Source organism: Nelusetta ayraudi, unplaced genomic scaffold (assembly GCF_046127955.1).
Source record: "Nelusetta ayraudi isolate G7.1 ecotype Tasmania unplaced genomic scaffold, CSIRO-AGI_Nayr_v1 ptg000210l, whole genome shotgun sequence".
NCBI classification, from domain to species: domain Eukaryota; kingdom Metazoa; phylum Chordata; class Actinopteri; order Tetraodontiformes; family Monacanthidae; genus Nelusetta; species Nelusetta ayraudi.
Genome location: NW_027466259.1, coordinates 277,401 through 295,060, shown reverse-complemented (window position 1 = coordinate 295,060; position 17,660 = coordinate 277,401). Strand labels below are relative to the sequence as shown.

Below are 17,660 nucleotides of genomic sequence, written 5' to 3'. Positions count from 1 at the left end.
AATAAGTCACAATGTAGACCCACTGCCTTAAGGTGATCTTGCTATACTCAGTCATTAGTCATTGTAGACCCCTCTCACCGGTGCCACTGTCTGTGTTTGGGAGATAACTGTGTCTTCCAGACCCTCCTTTGCCGATTGGACCTTCGACAGCAGCGTCCAGGTGAACTGGAAGCCCTCCACCGCAGCCGGGTCCAGTGCATGCTGGGACAGCCTCCACCGCAGCGTCATCAGCAGGGTGCCGTTAACCTGCTCGAAGTCTGCCGACAGTCGCTCTGGGCGCAGTATGACCTTCCTGCCTGACAGGGGGCGCTCTGACACAAGCAAAGGGGCAAACGGGATCCCTCAGGCATGAACATTTTAGGTTGCAAAATTGCCATTTTATTATTTTAGAATGTGACCCGTGCCAGTGTGTGTGTGTGTGTGTGTGTGTGTGTGTGGCTCAGTGCATGTCTTTTAGATACTCTTACCATCGGTGCTGCAGGGTAGCTCTCGGCCTCCCCTGACCCTGATGGATGAGCATGTTGGGGTGGTCACCCAGGCTACGGCCTCTGACCCCGGGTCGGCCTTCATTGCCACGGCGACCCTGTACTTGCAGGCAAACTGCAGGCCTGTGACAGTGTGATGGGTGCCCTGCTGAGAGAGTTGAGACAAGTTGAGTGAGGTCAAAGACACAACCTGGCTGACGCTATGAGTTCAAGCTTCTGTCCAGAAATCAGGTTTCTAATATGATTAACGTGTTAGAAAGGGACTTAGAAGGATATTACCACAGTATAGTGGCTTTTGCACAGTGATATTTGCAGGTGGCACGAAGCGGAAAAACTGTGAAAAGGCCAACAAAAAAACATGAAGACGAAGATGGAAGGCTGGCACAGGGACAACATTCCCTGCTTAGTTCTTTTGTCTTGTTACTGCACACTTCTGCTCTGGTTCCTCAAATGGATTTTTACGCTTCGACATGACAAAGGATGTGTGTTACGAATGAATATTCAAGGTGCTTTTTTTATTTTAAATTTTTTATTTACGGGTGAGTGCGGCTGAGATGATGTGACAATATATTATTATCACAGTTTATCGTTTCTTTTCCTGCATGTGAGCCACCAAGGATGGATACGAAATAGAAGCTGTTTCCCTGTGGACTGTGACTGAGTTGTGTTAAGGTGAAGCAGCGCAGGAACACATTGAGCCCATGGCAGGGAGACAAAGTTACACGCAGACACAGCACGGACGCATTCCACAGTGATCTGAGTTACGCTGATGAAATACGATATCTGATGTGCGCGGCGCGCGCACGCCCGCACACACACACACACACACACACACACACACACACACAGGGAGACAATATAAGAAAAATCAGCCCCAGATTTCCAGACCTGCACAGTTGTCGTTCGCTCGACGTCACTCGTAACGTTGCTACTGCAGGTATGTGGACGCCACCGCAAAATGTAAGGACCAGGATGTTTGTGTTTGCCTGCAGAGCACAACAGGAAAGTATTGCATGGATCTGCGTCAGCCACGACACTGTTTTGTCCCCAGCATGGATGTTGTAGAGTTAAATGAAACAATTCAGCCGTTAGCCAATTCGAAATGAAGGAAACAAGAACATGAAGAACAGTCTTCCGTCCTCGCCAAGGCACCACTTTGAGCAGCTCACTGTGATAATAAGCAACATTTCTGAGTGCGTTGTACAAAACCCTGCTGCTCAAGCTCTAAATCCAAGAACCTCGGGTTATTTATTGCGCCGTGTCAAAGGTTTGGAGCAATAAAACAGTGCTCACGAACCAAAACCTGTTTGAAAAGCTTTGAAAAAAACAAAATAAAAAAAATATCACATTAAGCGTATCAATTTTTCTTCTTTGTTTGTTTTATGATAAGCAATCCTTTTTGTCAAAAACCAAGATGTGAACCACATGCGTGTCGTGTGGAAACGTGAAGTTTCCAATTCACATTTATTGAGAGAGGCCTTTACAGTGAGGTAGGATATATTGGGTGTCCGGTCGCTCTGCGCTGAAATGAAATTTACTGGCATATTTTCTTTATCCTCAACATTTTTATTGGCACAAAAAGTGGATGCCAATTAAAACAAATGCACTTCTTTCTTTTCACCCAAAATCCAAGCAGGAGACATTTAAAAAAAAAAAAAAAATCTGTCGCCCTCATCATGCATGGAGAGGACCTTAGAATTGTATCCAAATATTATCTTAACCTCAGCCTAGTTGGTTGACTGAAGCACTCTTTGGTCCCTTGAAAGCCACAATGTAAATTCAAGGTCATATATTACAATTCAATGTATAAAATATGATTGTTGTTGCTGATATAAGATCCACCCTGTACATATTGTCCTGGGTTTAACTGCACAGAGGTATACAATGCACCATTCTTCTGTACGAGGCCTTAAATCTGCCTCTTTTTTTTTTTTGCCTTTTGATTTGTCCAGTCGAATAACTCACCGTGCTGAGACATCTTCCAGTACACTTTCACCTGGAGCTGGTCCTCGTGGTAATGAGGGGCGGCCACCTCCAGGCGCAGGTCGCCGTGAGTCACGGGGTTGACGGGGGGTTCGGGCCGAGGGACGGCGTGGGAGCGAGGCCGGTCGGAGGAGGAGGACGAGGCAGAGGAGGGGAGCGACGAGGAAGAGGGGAGCTCGTTGGAGAAGTCTTCTTCCCCCTCTGCTGCGGAGTGGAGGGGGGGGTGTGGGGGGGGGGGACGGAGAACAAATGTTAGGTTTTTTTCAAATGTGTCTAATTTGAAGATCCTTAAACGCGTGTCACGAAGGCATCGCTTCCCGAAAACCGCATGTCAGCGCTCGGCGCACGGTAGCCGCTCGGAATAGCCGCGACAGCCGACATGGGAAAAACACATGTTCCAAAATGATGGATGCATGAAACCTGTTCTGCAGCATATGGAATTATTCTGCTGCAATTTGGGCCAGGAACAGTTTTTTTTTTTTTTTTTTTTTTTAATGCGCAGCTGTTAATTCATTCAACCAGAAACACTAATTGGCTTTATCTGGCCTACAGTGACCCTCATTACCACTGAGGAAAACCAATGGACATTGTCAAATATTAATACGCCTCAATAATACATGGCTATATGGTCTATATAAGCTGCCGGTGCGGTAATTAAGCTGCAGCTGGATATAATCCCTTAGCGGTGAGCAGCAGGGCCACCTATAAATACCTCCGCTGCTGCTTGGACAGCCATCAGCGCCGTCCACTCTCTGCTGAGTGTTTAAATAGTGCGGCTGGCGGGAGGACGGAAATGCTGGCGGCCAGCAGGAGCAGTTGGCTGTGAGCAGGCTAACAAATATTGTCTGACTGGGTTTACAACGCGTGCCCAGGTTGGACTGGACAGCACCTGAAGAGTTTGCCATCCAATTGTAACGCAAGTGGTTTTATGTGGCTGTTATTGCGGAAAGCGACGGCGATGCCAGTTCCTGCAGTCAATCCGTTATTTACAGTATATCGGATTTTTTTTTTTTTTTTTTTTTTTTTTCTCACTTGGGCCGTTTTATAGGCGGGGAGAAATCCACTGGCCGCTTGCTGCAATTCTAAGTTATGCTTTTGTCAGTGACTTCACACGTGTGCGCGTTTTACGCTAGCGAGGCCCATTGTGTAAGATTTACTGGCATCTGGCGGTAAAATAAAAAGAATTTCCCAAACAAACGAGCACTCTCTCTCTCTTTTTTTTTTTTTAATCCTATATAGCGCAATTGTGTCCAGCAATCTGATGGAGGTTGGCCTCAGCTGTCAAACAATAAATCACACTGCTAGCGACTGCGAGGCTGAATGTTATTGAAAAGTATTTTTATGAACTCTGCAAGCCTTTATTTGATCCATTTCTTCTCTAATATTATTGTTTAGAAACCCAGAGTAGATCTTGATCCGGGTCTCGACTTCTTTCCAAATGCACTGGTAAGATAGTGTCACACTCTTACAAGTGGACCCTGTTCATTGTGCACAATTAAATCATCATGATTAGCCAAGAAACGCATTTCACCAAGTATTCAGTAACCAAGTATTTAACCATTTACCATGTTTAACCACTTTCTATCGAAATGCAAATATACTTTCTAAATACAAACATGTCTACTGTACATATTTGTTCCATTTTTGATGGCCTGATTCTTCGACATGTTACAGACGGATGACCAATTACCTTTATGAGTGACTGTCGTGAAGGCTGTTTGCACTTTGTGACTTTTCAGCCTCTTCTGACCCCAGTAGGCCACCGTCTGGATGGACAGGAAGTAGGAAGTAGCCGGCAGCAGGCCATGCAACCACATTTCGCACTGCGCCTGTGACACGGTGAAGAGTAGGGACATGAAAAGAGAGAGCTTTTGTTTTTGTTTTTTTTTTTAAACTTCTTTCACAAGCTCCTTCTGCTTGTCCAAGATTCATCTCGTCTGCCATGAACTGACCATCGCACAACTCAACTCAATGTGTTTATGAAAGCCCTTTAATTCAATCAGCTCATGGCGAACGCAGCTGAGGCCATCAACCGCATCATCCTTGCCATCGCCGTCACTAACCTGAGCGTTTGTGTGCGTGTATTTGTGTGCGTGCCAGGTATCAGTCCAGACCTGTTCTGCATTAGCCCGCTGTTTGACTGACAGCTCATTAGCTGGCTCTTAGTCAATCAGGCCTGTGTGGATTAAGGTTAGTCACAACAGAGAGATGTTTGGATAATAAAAACCAGTGCGTGTGTGTGTGTGTGTGCGCGCGTGCTTGCGCTTGCGTGTGGTTCTTTACGTGTGTTCACTTAAGAGAATGGGACAAAAGCAAGTCAAAAGCAGTTTCTCGGTGACCTGCGGACCAAATGGGGTTGAAGTATTTCCATTACGCACGAGACAGTCAGAACATATGGCCTGTACAGCTGCGCGTGCGCGTCTCCCTTTTCCTCCCGCCGTGTTGCTGTGTGTGTGTTTGTGAAGCGAGAGGAGCCTGGGTTTCTAGTAATAGGGTGGATCTGAAGGCAAGCCAGTCGATGGCAATTTCCCCTTTGACATCAGGTTCATGCTGAATCCAGAGCACCGCTCTGCTGGGAACGTACAGGATGCAGCCTAAGCCGCCGCACGTTTCCAAGGAAGGCATTATTGTGTGCTAATAAAGCAATAAAATATAAATTGTTTCCGTAAAATGAAAGGCGGTATAAAAACTGTAATCCCGTCCTCTGGAGCCCCGCAGCCCCACCTGTTGTGATCTCGTGGCGTGTGCGTGCGCGTGTGCGTGCGTGCGTGCGCATTTGTGTGTGTTTGCCTAGATGCAGCTGCAAGTAGGAAAAACTAGTTAGAGAGCCTCATTTAAATTCCAGGCCTCCCAGCCGAGCAGAACAGAGGAGCAGGCTACAGATAAGTGGCTCCACCAGGCTCAGACTGGGATCAGCATCACTACTTGGAAAGGGCATCTCCATATGAGCAAGCTAGCGTTGAAAATGCAGCTGAAGGCCCCCCCCCCCCCTCTCTATGTTTACGTTTGAAAGCTTCTTTTTTATTTTTTGTTGGCCTCCCTCCTCTAACGCTGACATTAGAGTAAAAACGCTGGATGATGGAATCCTGTGCAACGACAGCAACTTTTCGATTTCAAAGGAGGAAAAAAACAAAAAAAAAAAACTTCAGTTACCAGCTAGCAAAGTAATTACAACGTCAAAGCTGTAATATGTCTTGTTTACTGTCATTATGGGTATTTGGGTGGCGCTGACTTGACCTAGTTGCATTTAAATCCACGCCAGACACATGCTCATTATGGTTAAATCAACTCAATTTTGTCGTATTAAACATAATAATGTGATCAACCTGTGGTATTTCCTAAACGCCAACCTTAAATTGAAGGTCCCAGGGAGTGTTGCTTGACGATACTCTGGGCCTCCAGAATTTCCGTTAACCTTCCAGATGCTTTAATGAATTTGCTTTCTGAGAGTTTAGAGTTGTTAAGGTTCTTTCGAGCCACCTTTCGTGATGTCACAAAGGGCACTAATACCTCTGCAAGTGACAACTAGCCCAGCCAGGTGCCAGTGCACGTGGGACCGTCTGACCTGCTGAAGATCCAACAATGTATGAGCTTTAAAGTTAAAACTGAAGAGACTACTGACAGGTGGCTGTAAACAGAGGGCTAAATGTTCCACTTTTTGGAGTTCGATGGAGTTTTTTATTGTCCCACTCTGTCAGCTACACACTGTTATTCACCACTATGACAGCTGATATGCTTTCTCACAAATGACCTCCCCCTGCAACCTCACAGACTTCTCCTTAAGGTAAACATTTCCTTCTCCGAATGCAGGAAGGCCTCTTTTCTATTAGGGCAGCAAACCTGCAGCAAATGGCAAAGGAGTGGTGCTATTTTGCCGCAGCAGACGCTGCACGTCGTCGCGGCGCTTTAACAAAGTTACGTCCCATGAAGATAATGGCGTGTCTGTCCGAGGAACATATGCACAGGACGTCTGCAGAAGCCATGGGGAGCACACGGGCTGAGCAGCGGATTACATTGGTTGTGGTGGTAGATGTGGCAGCACATGACATCGCAAAACCCAGTTTTTAAAATAAATCTCTCTCTCTCTACATATATACAGTATAAATATATATATGTATTTGTCTTATCAGCCTTGGAGTTTGAAGTTTCAACAGTCCTAGCTCGAAAAACTGCTGGTAGAATTAAGATTTTTATTTTATTTTATTCTTTTATCAAATTAGTCCCAACCTCCAAATGGCCAAAGTCACTGTGAATGTGATGAGTGATACTTCTTCAATTTGAGACGATAATTCAATTGTTCAATTCTCAAATTTGACTAAATGTGCCATACAAAAGATAATCCGGCACGTGTGTTTTTACAAACATTAAATGTGATCCAGAAGCAGTGCTTGGCCTCCACTCAGCTCCTACGGTGATCTGCAGGCGTTATCAAGTCTTGACTGTCCCGCTTTTTGATTTGCAGTCTGTTTTCTTTCTTCCTCTCTGGCTGAAGCTGCGGCCCGTTCACTCTGATTAGAGGAGATATTCCAGCGCATAACACGCATATTCAGCATTTTTTTTTTTTTTTTCCCACCACAGTTAACATGCCATTGCTGAGCGCAGTGTTTCCACACGTCCGTCCATCCAGTCTCACTCTCAGCGCGCATCCAGCGCTTCAGGGTGCAGGAGGAGCTCGGGAGCTGGGCTCCGTCCCAGCTGTCACCGGGCCAGTGGCGGGGTTCGCTCGGAGCAAGCTGCCAAGTTGGACGCGCCGTTTCGCTGGGCGCAATTAAAATGGTCAAATTGTTTCCTTACCCCCTGAGTCACTCTGGTGCTGCTCTGCTTCTTCCCCTGCTCTGGGGCGCGCGGGTGCGTCGGCCGGGTCGCCAGCGCGTGCTTGGTTGCCGCGTGCCGGGGCACCCAGGAGAGTCTGTAGTTGTGCACCGGCAGGTCTCCCTCCCTGGGGGGCTCCCAGCTCAGCAAGACGGCCACCGCGACCCCGCTTCCCGTCGACCTGCGGAGGAACAACGGCAAAAGAATCAAAGCGAGGTGAAAACAGAAATTACGCTCATGGACCAGCAACAGAGTCGCTTCCTGACGAGTCGCTGACGCTGACAATCTTCAAGGTGAAACAGATGCGGCGCTTTATTGTTCAAAGCTGCTTATTATGTTAAAGTGCAGCGCAGGTTTATATATGTTACAATGGAGCAATCTACAATTTAAGACTTTGACTGGGCTATTTTAAGGTTTTACTGGTGCGCTGCAGCTGATCCAAGATGTGGTCTGAACCTCACGCGACTTTGTTTGCCATTAAAAGCGCACTAATAGAAAATGCACTGCAATAAAACCAACATTAACCTGCGCAATCCCACCACACCACACCACACCACACCACACCACTTTATTTATGGAGCACCTTTAAAAGACAAGAAGGTTAAACCAAAGTGCTGCACAGGTCGTAAGAAACGGGAACAAAACAAATACCATGAAACATACACAGGGTCACACGGTGTAAAAAAGAAACTCATGCCATGGATGAAAGGCCAACGAATAAAAGTGCGTGATTTGAACACCTGCAGAGGCAGCTTGGTCCACAGCTGTGGGGCTACGACTGCGAAAGCCCCGGATTTACAAACAGCCAGGAGGAGTTGGTCACAGGACCTAAGGGACCTCGAAGGAAGGTAGGGTTCTAACCCTAACCCTAACCCTCGGAGAGGAAGGTGTGTGCCAAAATGAATCCTAAAATGTCGAGGAAGTCAATGGAGGGAGGCCAGTGGGGGGGGGGGGGGGGGGGGGGGGGTGATGCACTCTTGCTTCCGTGTACCGCTTTGCAGACGAGCAGCAGCGTTCTGGACGCACTGGAGGCGAGAGGTGGAGGCCTGACAAACACCCACATACAAGGTGCTAGTCAGGATGGTCATTACCAGAGTGATAATGACCAGCCACATGACCACACCTGAAGGCTGGCTGCCAGTGTTTATTTGCCTTCAGGCTTTTAAACAGCCATCCCCATGTGCACCACGTGTTTGTCTTGAACTCAGTTCGCTGGCGTACCTCTCCGTGACTTGAGTCCTCGCGTGTGGACCCATCCAGTCCAGAGTCTGGTTGCTCACTCTGACGTTCATTGGCGGCTCCGGAGGTGAAGGGTCTGCGAAAAGCGAGAGAGTCAGAGAAGAAGTCGGTCAACTCGGAGCGACGCTCTCACACCTTTCACTGAGAGGGTGACGTCCTCATTAAAAATAAAGAAGCAGGAGAAGAAGAAGAAGAAGAAGAAGAAGAAGAAGGAGGAGGAGGAAAAAGAAGTAGGACAGCCGGTGTGCGGCTTGTAGGGTCACGCTGCCGGTCATCACCTGCCCCCGGGGCGGACGCATTACAACTGCACAAAGATTTAGTGAAGACTAATTGGGGTTAAGATCATACTTCCTGCAGAGCAGAGGCCGCCAGCTCTCCCACCTCCCCCGAAACCCCAGCGGAGAAAAAAAAAATCTGTCGGCTAAATCCAGCGGGGAGAGTCCCACTTCCTCTTCGGCCTTGCTTAATTCCACAAGGACAATTAGATTGAAAGCATTAAAGGTGAACGACACCGGAGAACCTTGAAGCCGCCCCCACCCCCCCCCCCCCTCACTTCCAGTAGCAAGCACAGCACAGAGCGAAGGCAACCGCCGCTAAGTCGCTGTTTACGCCCCGGATTAGCTCCCCCGAGCGCTCTGCTCCTTCAACGCGGCCTCTGCGTCGCATTAGAACCTCCAGCCCTAATTCTGTATTTGATTAAAAACTACAAAATATATCTGATTAGAACTACACCCCCCCCAATGGCAGGCCTCCTACAGCGCCCCCGGGCTGCACTTGGCCGACCCAGACGCGGAGATCAAAGCCGGGGCGGCAATAATAAAGCTGCAAGGCCCGGGCGGTGCTGCGCGTCTGGGGCAAAAACGTGTGTGTTTGTTTTGGGTACGCAGCGTCTCTCACACTGCCAGTGGTTTCAGTCTCATCTGTGGCAACAAAAAAAGAAAATCTCCTTCTGGAGTCCTTCGCATTATGAACGCGTTTAAGCCCATCATTTATGGAAGCGAAGGCATTAAGGAGATTTTTTCTTCTTCTTTCCTTTCTTGATCCAGAAACTTCCCCCGCACAACCTGTACAAACTTCCACGGATTGAAATGGAGGGAAAAAAGGGGAGGCTGGAATGCAAATTCTTTCCCCCAGTTAGCATCGGGTCACAGTGAGGGAACTTAAACCTCACCGACATCTGCCAGCTTCCTGATTTGTGACCCCTGACTTCTGGTGCCTGACTAATCAGACCATTGAACTGGAAACATAAGGTCCCCTCTTCGATCAGATGGTATTTAGAGTGTCTGAGTGTGTCTTTAACCTTTGACCCTGTCCTGAAAATACGTGCACATGAAAAAAAGAACACACACACACACACACACACACACTCACAGGCTATGCCCATGAATGTCGCATGAATGGAGCCTTGCACAACTAACCCTCAAGACCCTCCGGAAGTCATCACTTTTAGCCCTCTGTTTACAGCCTCCCGCAAAAATGGTCAACTGACATGTTAATGGACCTTAAAAAACAACTCAGCCGCGAGGTGGTCTCGGAACAGGGCTGCACAAACCCTTGACTGGGGGCGTTGTCACTGACCCAGGTAAGAGGGATCGCTGCCCTTGATGACATCACAACACAATCATCGGTTTATAAACTGTGAAAAAAGTCAAGAACGCACCGTGCGCATTTCTGTGGAGTTCGAGAGACTCACACTGTTGATCGAGGTCACTGATAAAGTTCATTTTTAATGATATGGCAACTTTAACATAAAAGATACTTTAAGCAAAACTTTTCATCGCATGCAGCAGGTTGCATCAACCTCACATGAAGAAAAAGTTGGTAAATGAGTGAATAGGAACAATAGATGACCTCATGAAGGGCATTTTCCCCACCGGTTGCTTGGAGTCAGCAGGTGGTTCCTTGACTTGGCATATAGATCAGGTCACAGTAACCCCACATCCACATCTGAAAGCAGTAAAACTTGCTTCTATTTTCCAAGGAATATCTGGAAGTCAGTGCTTCCAGGGAGGCAACGACCCACTTAATCCGCTGTAAAAGCACAATTTGTGGCTTTTTACACCTTGCGAGAGGCCGGCAGCTGTCTGCAGTGTTGTAGCAGATTTATATTTTGGCATATGATCATCTTCCAAATCTTGGGGTGGAACACAAGAACACTGTAAATGCAGCAAAATCTAAAATCCCAGTGTGGCTGTGCAAGCAAAAACCTTTGATGCCGTCAGTAAAAACCTGCTTTTGTACTGCATGCCAGCTGCATGTTTTCTTAAGAAATAGAGCAAACTTTTGAAACGTGGTTTATCAAATATGCCATTTGAAAATAAGCTCTCACAAACGGCATCTTTTTGCGCACGCTTAAAAAACATTCCGATGGAACGGGGGGAGTGGTGGCGTCATTTTAATCCCCGACGCGAGAGGCTCCGAACTTAAATGTCTGGATCCACCACTTTGGGTTCTGAACCCTCGCGGAGGCACCTGGTAATTTATCTGTTCAGTTAAGGGCAGTGGAAAAAGCTATCCCTGACACCTCCACCTAATCTTCCAAAAGGCCCTCAGCTGATAAAGAAAGCCTTTCCAAAGTGTTGTCCAACTTGGAGTCATCCCTCATGGAGAAGAATGCACTCACCAATCCTGGCGCAACAGTAATATGACCTAATGTGATCGAAGTCTGCTAAACATTAGAGCGAGGGACCTCCTACAGAGCGTGTGAGTGTGCGTGTGTGTGCGTGCGTGTGTGTGCGCGCTGCGTGCGTGCGTGTGCTCCCCATCCCTCAATCCCAGCGCAGAAATTTCCGTTTGGCTCGAAATGACCATCAGCACATGTATGTGCGCCTGCCCGCGTGTGTGTGTGTGTGTGTGTGTGCACATGCAGCTGCGTGTGTGTCCCCGTCCGTGCTTGATGGACTGTCTGATAGTTTCCCTCCTGTGTGCGCCTGATCCATCAACCCTGAGTGAGACGGAGAGAAAATGGAAGGTAAAGCGGGGGAACAGTTCCCGAGTCGCCGGCTTCCCCTCCGAGAGGCGCAATATCTCGTAAATATGACACAAGCGGAGGTTTCGCTCCGCGTCTCACGACAGAATCTGAGAATTCACCGCGAGGTTAAAGCAACACGCGGGAGAGGCCGTTAGTCAGCCGCGACGGCTCTCCGAAGGAAGCAGCGAGCGTGGAGACGTCGTCACCTCTGCTGGAGATGTAGTGCTTGCTGGGCGTGGTGAAGCCTCGGCTGCCGTGGCCGTTGACTGCCGCTACTCTGAACTGGTACCAGCGCTGGGGCCGCAGGTCGGGCAGGAGCCCGTATTCGGAGAGGGTCTGCGAAAATGTGTCACAATGTGAGAATGCATGACATGAAAACATTCTGTCCTTGTTAATAAAAGCACTGGATTGTCCCAACTAGAGGATGAGGAGCATTTAATACATTTAATTACCCCCCCCCCCTCCAAAAAAAAAAAAAAAACTCTAAAGATCTCCCAAAAAAAACACAACAACATATTAGCCCTTTGTTTGCAGCCTCCCACAAACAGCACTCAGTTTTATCTTGGACCTTGCGTTGCAAACGTGACGAAGCAGAGGGTGAACGAACCTGGAATTATTATCACTTGGGCGACGGCCCCTCTGTGACATCACAAAGGGCTGATCGCCAGAAGTGTGTGTGTTTTTGCCGCACTTCTGAAAAGTGGGGCAAACAAAGGGAGAACAGCGTTTCCTTTCCCGACGCTGCTGGAGTTCACCGCCAGGCTAGAGAGGAAAGTTTATTTAGCAATATGAGGGACCTTTAAAAATTAAGATGTTATCTGGAGTGTGAGGCAGGAAGAGCAATAAAATCTCAGTTGTGTTTTTTGGAAGCGGCCTGCAGCAAGCTATCTTCACGTCACATTAGGGCTGCGTGTGTGTGTGTGTTTCCTACTCGGTGGTGTATTGACACACATGACTGTGAGAAAACATTGGTGAAGTTAGGCGGGACGTGCTACGCGGCCACCGCTTCGCGCTGCCTGGCCTGTGGCGGCCGCAGTTGGGACCGAGCGGACAGCGTGTTGAGAAACACTCGCTCCGCGTCCGTCTCAGACCTTGAACTCTGCCGTCGAGCCTCAGTAAAGCAACTGGGCACGATGAAACGCGGCTCCTTAAAGAAAGGCATCCATTCACGCACTGTGCGAGAAAGGACCACTCGATCTGCCTTATCTGCAAAGAAATGGATTTAGTGCTGAAAGACCCTGAAAGGCGTGGGAGGCGCCGCCACATTTCAAAAGGGAGTCGGTTTGAAACAGTTTCAGTGAATCGAGAGCTACATTTTCTTTGGCAGCAACCCTTAAACGCGAGGTTTCAAACCTTCAAGTCGTGCCTTTTGCCATCGTTTGGATTAAGGCTTAGCGTAGGCGAGCCCTGGTTTTAATCTCTCATTGTGGAAGTATAGATACACGATCAATAAACACATAACGGATGCTGTCATAAATCAAGCAACAAAAGGACTGCTTTCCTTTGCTTTAGAACTGCTCAAGGTGGGGACTGAAATCACTTTCTGTGCACCTTAGTCCAGTGTGTTAAGTTGCCTTGCAAATTTGTAACGTAAATGTCCTTTTAAAGAAACATTTATTTGACATTATTTCACGCATAGACACCATAACATGTCTTACATGTCTTGCATTAAAATTCCACATCAAGACGTTTGTCAACGCAACCTTTGAAAATACTGAAGATTTCACGTCCTTTGCGTCTCCCTGACACTTGGAAATGGACTCATCCCCAATCAATTACACACATTCACAGACACGCACACAAACACAGGCACAAGCTGCCATCTATTTAAGTCTGTAATGAGTGTTCAGTCATTCGGAGTCAGCCAGTGGAACAACTGTGGCTGCCTGTGGTTCCTTTTTAAGCTTTGCTTATTTACCTAAGCTCACACAGACACGCACGGACACACGGACACGCACACGCACGCACGGACACAAGGTTTACCCTGGCAGAACTGGGGACTGAGTGTGGTGGAGCAGAGGTTGAGACAGCACGGCAGCAGACGGATGAGGTGGAAACACGCAGCCTAACATCCATCTCCATAGCTGAGAAGTTTCATCATTCATGGCAAAAGGAGAGTTTAGGGGGTAAAGACACGGTTCGAACCTTGTGCCGGTTTCCCCTGCTAAAGGAAGAGGGAACCCGTCGCTGGAACTTCAGCTGTCGACTGTGCGTTACGTGTCTCTCGGCCTCACTTCAAGTGCGTCCACCTTCCCGTTGCGTTATTTTAATGCGGGCAAACCTTCAGAGGAAATGCAGTTCTTACCATGGCCACGGTGGTCCACAGGGAGGCGTGGTCTTCGCTGGGGTGAATGCCGACGTTCCAGCGGGACTGCAGTATGTAGACGACCGGCTCCACGCTGACATTGAACTTTGACACCCACGCCACCTTCACCTGACCCTCCTGGTCCTCTGCGAAGGTCATGTCTCTGCGGGGCTTCAAAGGAACCCCTGGAACGCAGCAAAGGGAGTGTTTGTCTGTTGGGTAGTCGTTGACTGAGATGAGGCATGACAGACTTTGCAGCAGCAGTAAAAGCCACAGCGACTTAAAAGGTGGAGCGCGTGATACTTGGAGATTTTGAAGAAGAAACAGCGACAACTAGTGGTTGCATGTTAGACTGCAGCATCTTTTACTCGACCGAGCTTGCCAGTGAGCTACAGTGAGGTACTGACTGGGAATAAGACGCTTGCTACATGTATATTCTTATATAATTGTTCTAATGGTAGGAAAACCAAATGACTTTTACGGTACTGCGATTATATACACTTTCATTGATGTATTTATGGAAAGTATAGCAAGCTTTTACCAACATATAAAAACAGAAATCAAGTCAAATATGACACAATGGACATTTAACAATGTACACATACATCTGTGTCCAGCATCATCACTCTGCTACTTTGCCTCAGTATTAAGATGCGCTCTATATTATACATGATTGAAGTCCGTACAGTTTGCATGAGAGTCCAGTCTGCAAAGCTTGCTGCAATGCAACTGTTGAGGCAATAATATTATCATTCCTCCAAGCGATGGGCAGCCTGCAGGAGTTCTCAGCTCACTTACAGTGGAGATTCATCGCGCTCGAGTCCCACTAAAGACTCGGAGCCGGAGCTCGAAACCGCAGCTGGATTATCTGGGAGCTTGTACGTATTCCCGCAGACAGTATTTATGAAGCTTTACCACATTAAATCATTCTTTTATTCATCTGGCGGACACATTTGGCACGGCACCACGGTGATACACGTTGCCAGATACAAAAAGAAAAAAGAAGCACATGCCTCCCAAAGAGAAAACGTATCCGCTGTCGCAAATAGCAAAAACAGCAGCGACAAAGACTGAACAATGTTTACAAATATTCACACAATATTCCCCCAACGCTTCTCACATGGAATGTAGTAAAAAAAAAAAAAAAAGGCAAAAAAGGCAGAGGAGTGTCCACCAATGGACGTGCCTATACCTATACCTATACCTAGCCTATACCTAGCCTATACCTAGCCTATTGCTAGGCAGCTTTTTTTTCATGCCCTAGTAACTTCATTTTTATAGTCCTTATCATTGTTTTATATCTGATGTTTCAGTCTGATTTACACCTTCGACCCAGCTGCTTTTAGCATCATTTCATACCCAATGTTGTTTCATTGTACTCAAGACCAGTGATTTTCAAAGTGGGGGCCGCCAGGGGGCGCTAGGGAGCCGCGGAAAATTGGAGACAAGATAAGAAAATGAAATGCAAACAACTAAATAAATAAATAATTGAATTGAATTATGTTTTAGGTATTATAATCGAACCTCATCTAATTGTGGTTTAATCATTATTAATTATACGATGAAAATGGCCACAATTATCTACGTTAGTTGGTAGTGTTCTTATTCTAAACGTGAATGTAACAATTATTCAACAGCCAAATACAAGTAAGAATAAAATATTGTAAAAGTTGATGTCTCTTTACATGTTTTGTGGCATTGTCTGTTGGTTTTGCGAAGGGGGTCCCCGGCCAGAAGCTAGTGCTGTTTAGGGGGCTCGGGAACCCCTGACTGAGAACTGGCTGTCTTTCATTTTCAATGCTTTTTTCAAGTCTTTCGTCCACTGTAAAGCACTTTGAGATCATTTATTTAATTGAATAAACAAAATCTATTCTTATCACTCGTTATGACCATTACCTTTGTATAGATTGGCCGGAGCTTGACACGTGTGTCCGCAGCCGTTGGCGCAGCACTTCCTGGGGGAGGGGCAGTGCTGGTCTGACGAGCAGCTCTCCACGCAGGCGGCGGCGAAGCCGGTGGCTCGCTGAGGCGGAGGGCAGTCGCCCTGACGGGACACCCTCAGAGAGGTCAGAAACTCCCTGCTCGTCACACACTCTGTCTGCTTCTGGAGAGGTAGAGGGGGTGGGGTGGGGGAAGGGGGGGAGTGTTATTGCTGCAGACGGAAATAACGCGTAATGTTTAAGTACACATATGAGGGCATGAAAACACACACACAGCGGTGGTGGAAGTGTTTCCTTTGGTAAACTTGGGCTGACGGTGAAACGCAGCTGTTGGGTTGTGGCCCACGCGGCCCCTGGAGTCCGTGTGTGTGTGTGTGTGTGTGTGTGTGTGTGTGTGTGTGTGGGGCTACAGATCAGCAAAATGTAAACACAAGCTTTCGCTATTAGCTGTGAATTGCCCTGTGTTCCCGAGCAGCCAGCAGCAGCCAGCAGCAGCCAGCAGCAGTCAGCCAGCCAGCCACTCAGCCATCCAGCCATCCAGCCAGTAACATGCTTCAGCTATTGTGATGAAAAACTAATCTGAAGACCACAGCGACCGCTTTTGGAAAATAATCACGCGGGGCCACACACACACACACACACACACACACACACACACACACACACACACACACACACACACACACACACACACACACACACACACACACACACACAAAATAAACGCAGGATTGATGCCCACTACACTCCAATACGTTTAATGCTTCACAAACATGTTATTCATAAGCCTTTTTTTATTTTTTTTGAAAAAATAAATTCCAGACGTGCCGACAACAGCATGTTTGAGTTGCGAGAGGAGTGACACTGCCACCGGGGGAAGGCACGCAAGCCCAAACATACACACATACTCAAATGCGCGCGCGCGCACACACTGCTTACCTCGCAAGACTTGAGAGAGAGCAGCTTCCTGGTTTCCCAGAGTTCTTTGCATGGCTGCAGGCACTGGCAATCAGCAGAGGAAAGATAAACAAATTGTGAGGCACGCTTGCAAATCCAAAGCACCCACATTGATTCGACACATGCAAAAGCGACGGGTTGATCAGAGTAAACATTTTTCAAACGAGACTTTCCTCAATTTGAGGGACTATATCTTCCCGACATCTCTCTGCTAACACCGTTTTTTTTGTTTTTTTTTACTAATCATCTCATAAGCTCTACTACCTATGGGATGGAAGGGAAGCATGACGTTTCCGTCAAATTTACATTGCGTGTGTTCCAAATGTCTTTTTTTTTTCTGCACACGCAGAATGAAGTACACACTAAACGCTTCATATTCCACAACGGTTCAGAAATCAAGCTTTTCACACCTGAACAAAAACACCACAGTAGGAAGTATCTGAAGTGGTGGCAGCGCTATTTCATTGTCGTCTGTGCCTGTTAGTCAATGGGCTCCTAGCCAAGCCGGCCTGGATGTGTGTGTGTGTGTGTGTGTTATGAAAAGTCCTTACAATTAATACTGTTTATTTTCCAAAGCCTCTTAAAAAGGTGAAGACGGGGCAGAGGAACACCGTAAAGCAACATAAAGCTTTTCAAAAAGGCATCTTTAGACCTGCTCCTTCGCCCTTCTTCCCACTCCATGGTATGTCAATCAGTTACTGACTTGCCTACAAGTGTAATATCACTCGCTGTATTTGAGTGCGTCCCATTATTTCTGGTGGGCACTTCCTCTGCACGGGATTTATTAAAGAGAAGGGAGCCGTGGACGTGTCAGGATGGATTTACCAGCCGCAGGGGCGGCGCTCTCTGCAGCAGGTATGGTGCACCAAAAAAGAAAAAAAAGAAAAGAACTGCTCAGTCCAACAGCACTCAAGCACACACTCATCTGGTTTGCCACCTCAGTGAACTGGAGAATGATGGCTCTTACC

The 17,660-nt window shown here is 47.4% G+C and overlaps 1 protein-coding gene across 4 annotated transcripts in view; it reads right to left on the bottom strand.

Annotated features, from left to right (window-relative positions):
* The window catches only part of anos1b (anosmin 1b), a 41,800-nt gene that overhangs the window by 1,952 nt on the left and 22,188 nt on the right, over positions 1-17,660 (bottom strand). The window contains exons 3-13 of one of the 4 annotated variants that reach the window (XM_076016019.1): positions 16,675-16,737; positions 15,692-15,899; positions 13,796-13,980; positions 11,697-11,826; positions 8,502-8,595; positions 7,263-7,461; positions 4,159-4,297; positions 2,451-2,669; positions 1,374-1,471; positions 468-633; positions 79-311 (exon numbers count right to left, since the gene is read on the bottom strand). In XM_076016019.1, the coding sequence (XP_075872134.1) occupies positions 79-311; positions 468-633; positions 1,374-1,471; positions 2,451-2,669; positions 4,159-4,297; positions 7,263-7,461; positions 8,502-8,595; positions 11,697-11,826; positions 13,796-13,980; positions 15,692-15,899; positions 16,675-16,737 (1,734 nt within the window). Of the gene's footprint in view, positions 1-78; positions 312-467; positions 634-1,373; positions 1,472-2,450; positions 2,673-4,158; positions 4,298-7,262; positions 7,462-8,501; positions 8,596-11,696; positions 11,827-13,795; positions 13,981-15,691; positions 15,900-16,674; positions 16,738-17,660 lie in introns of all 4 variants that reach the window. The other 3 variants (XM_076016020.1, XM_076016017.1, XM_076016018.1) reach the window with 3 other exon arrangements.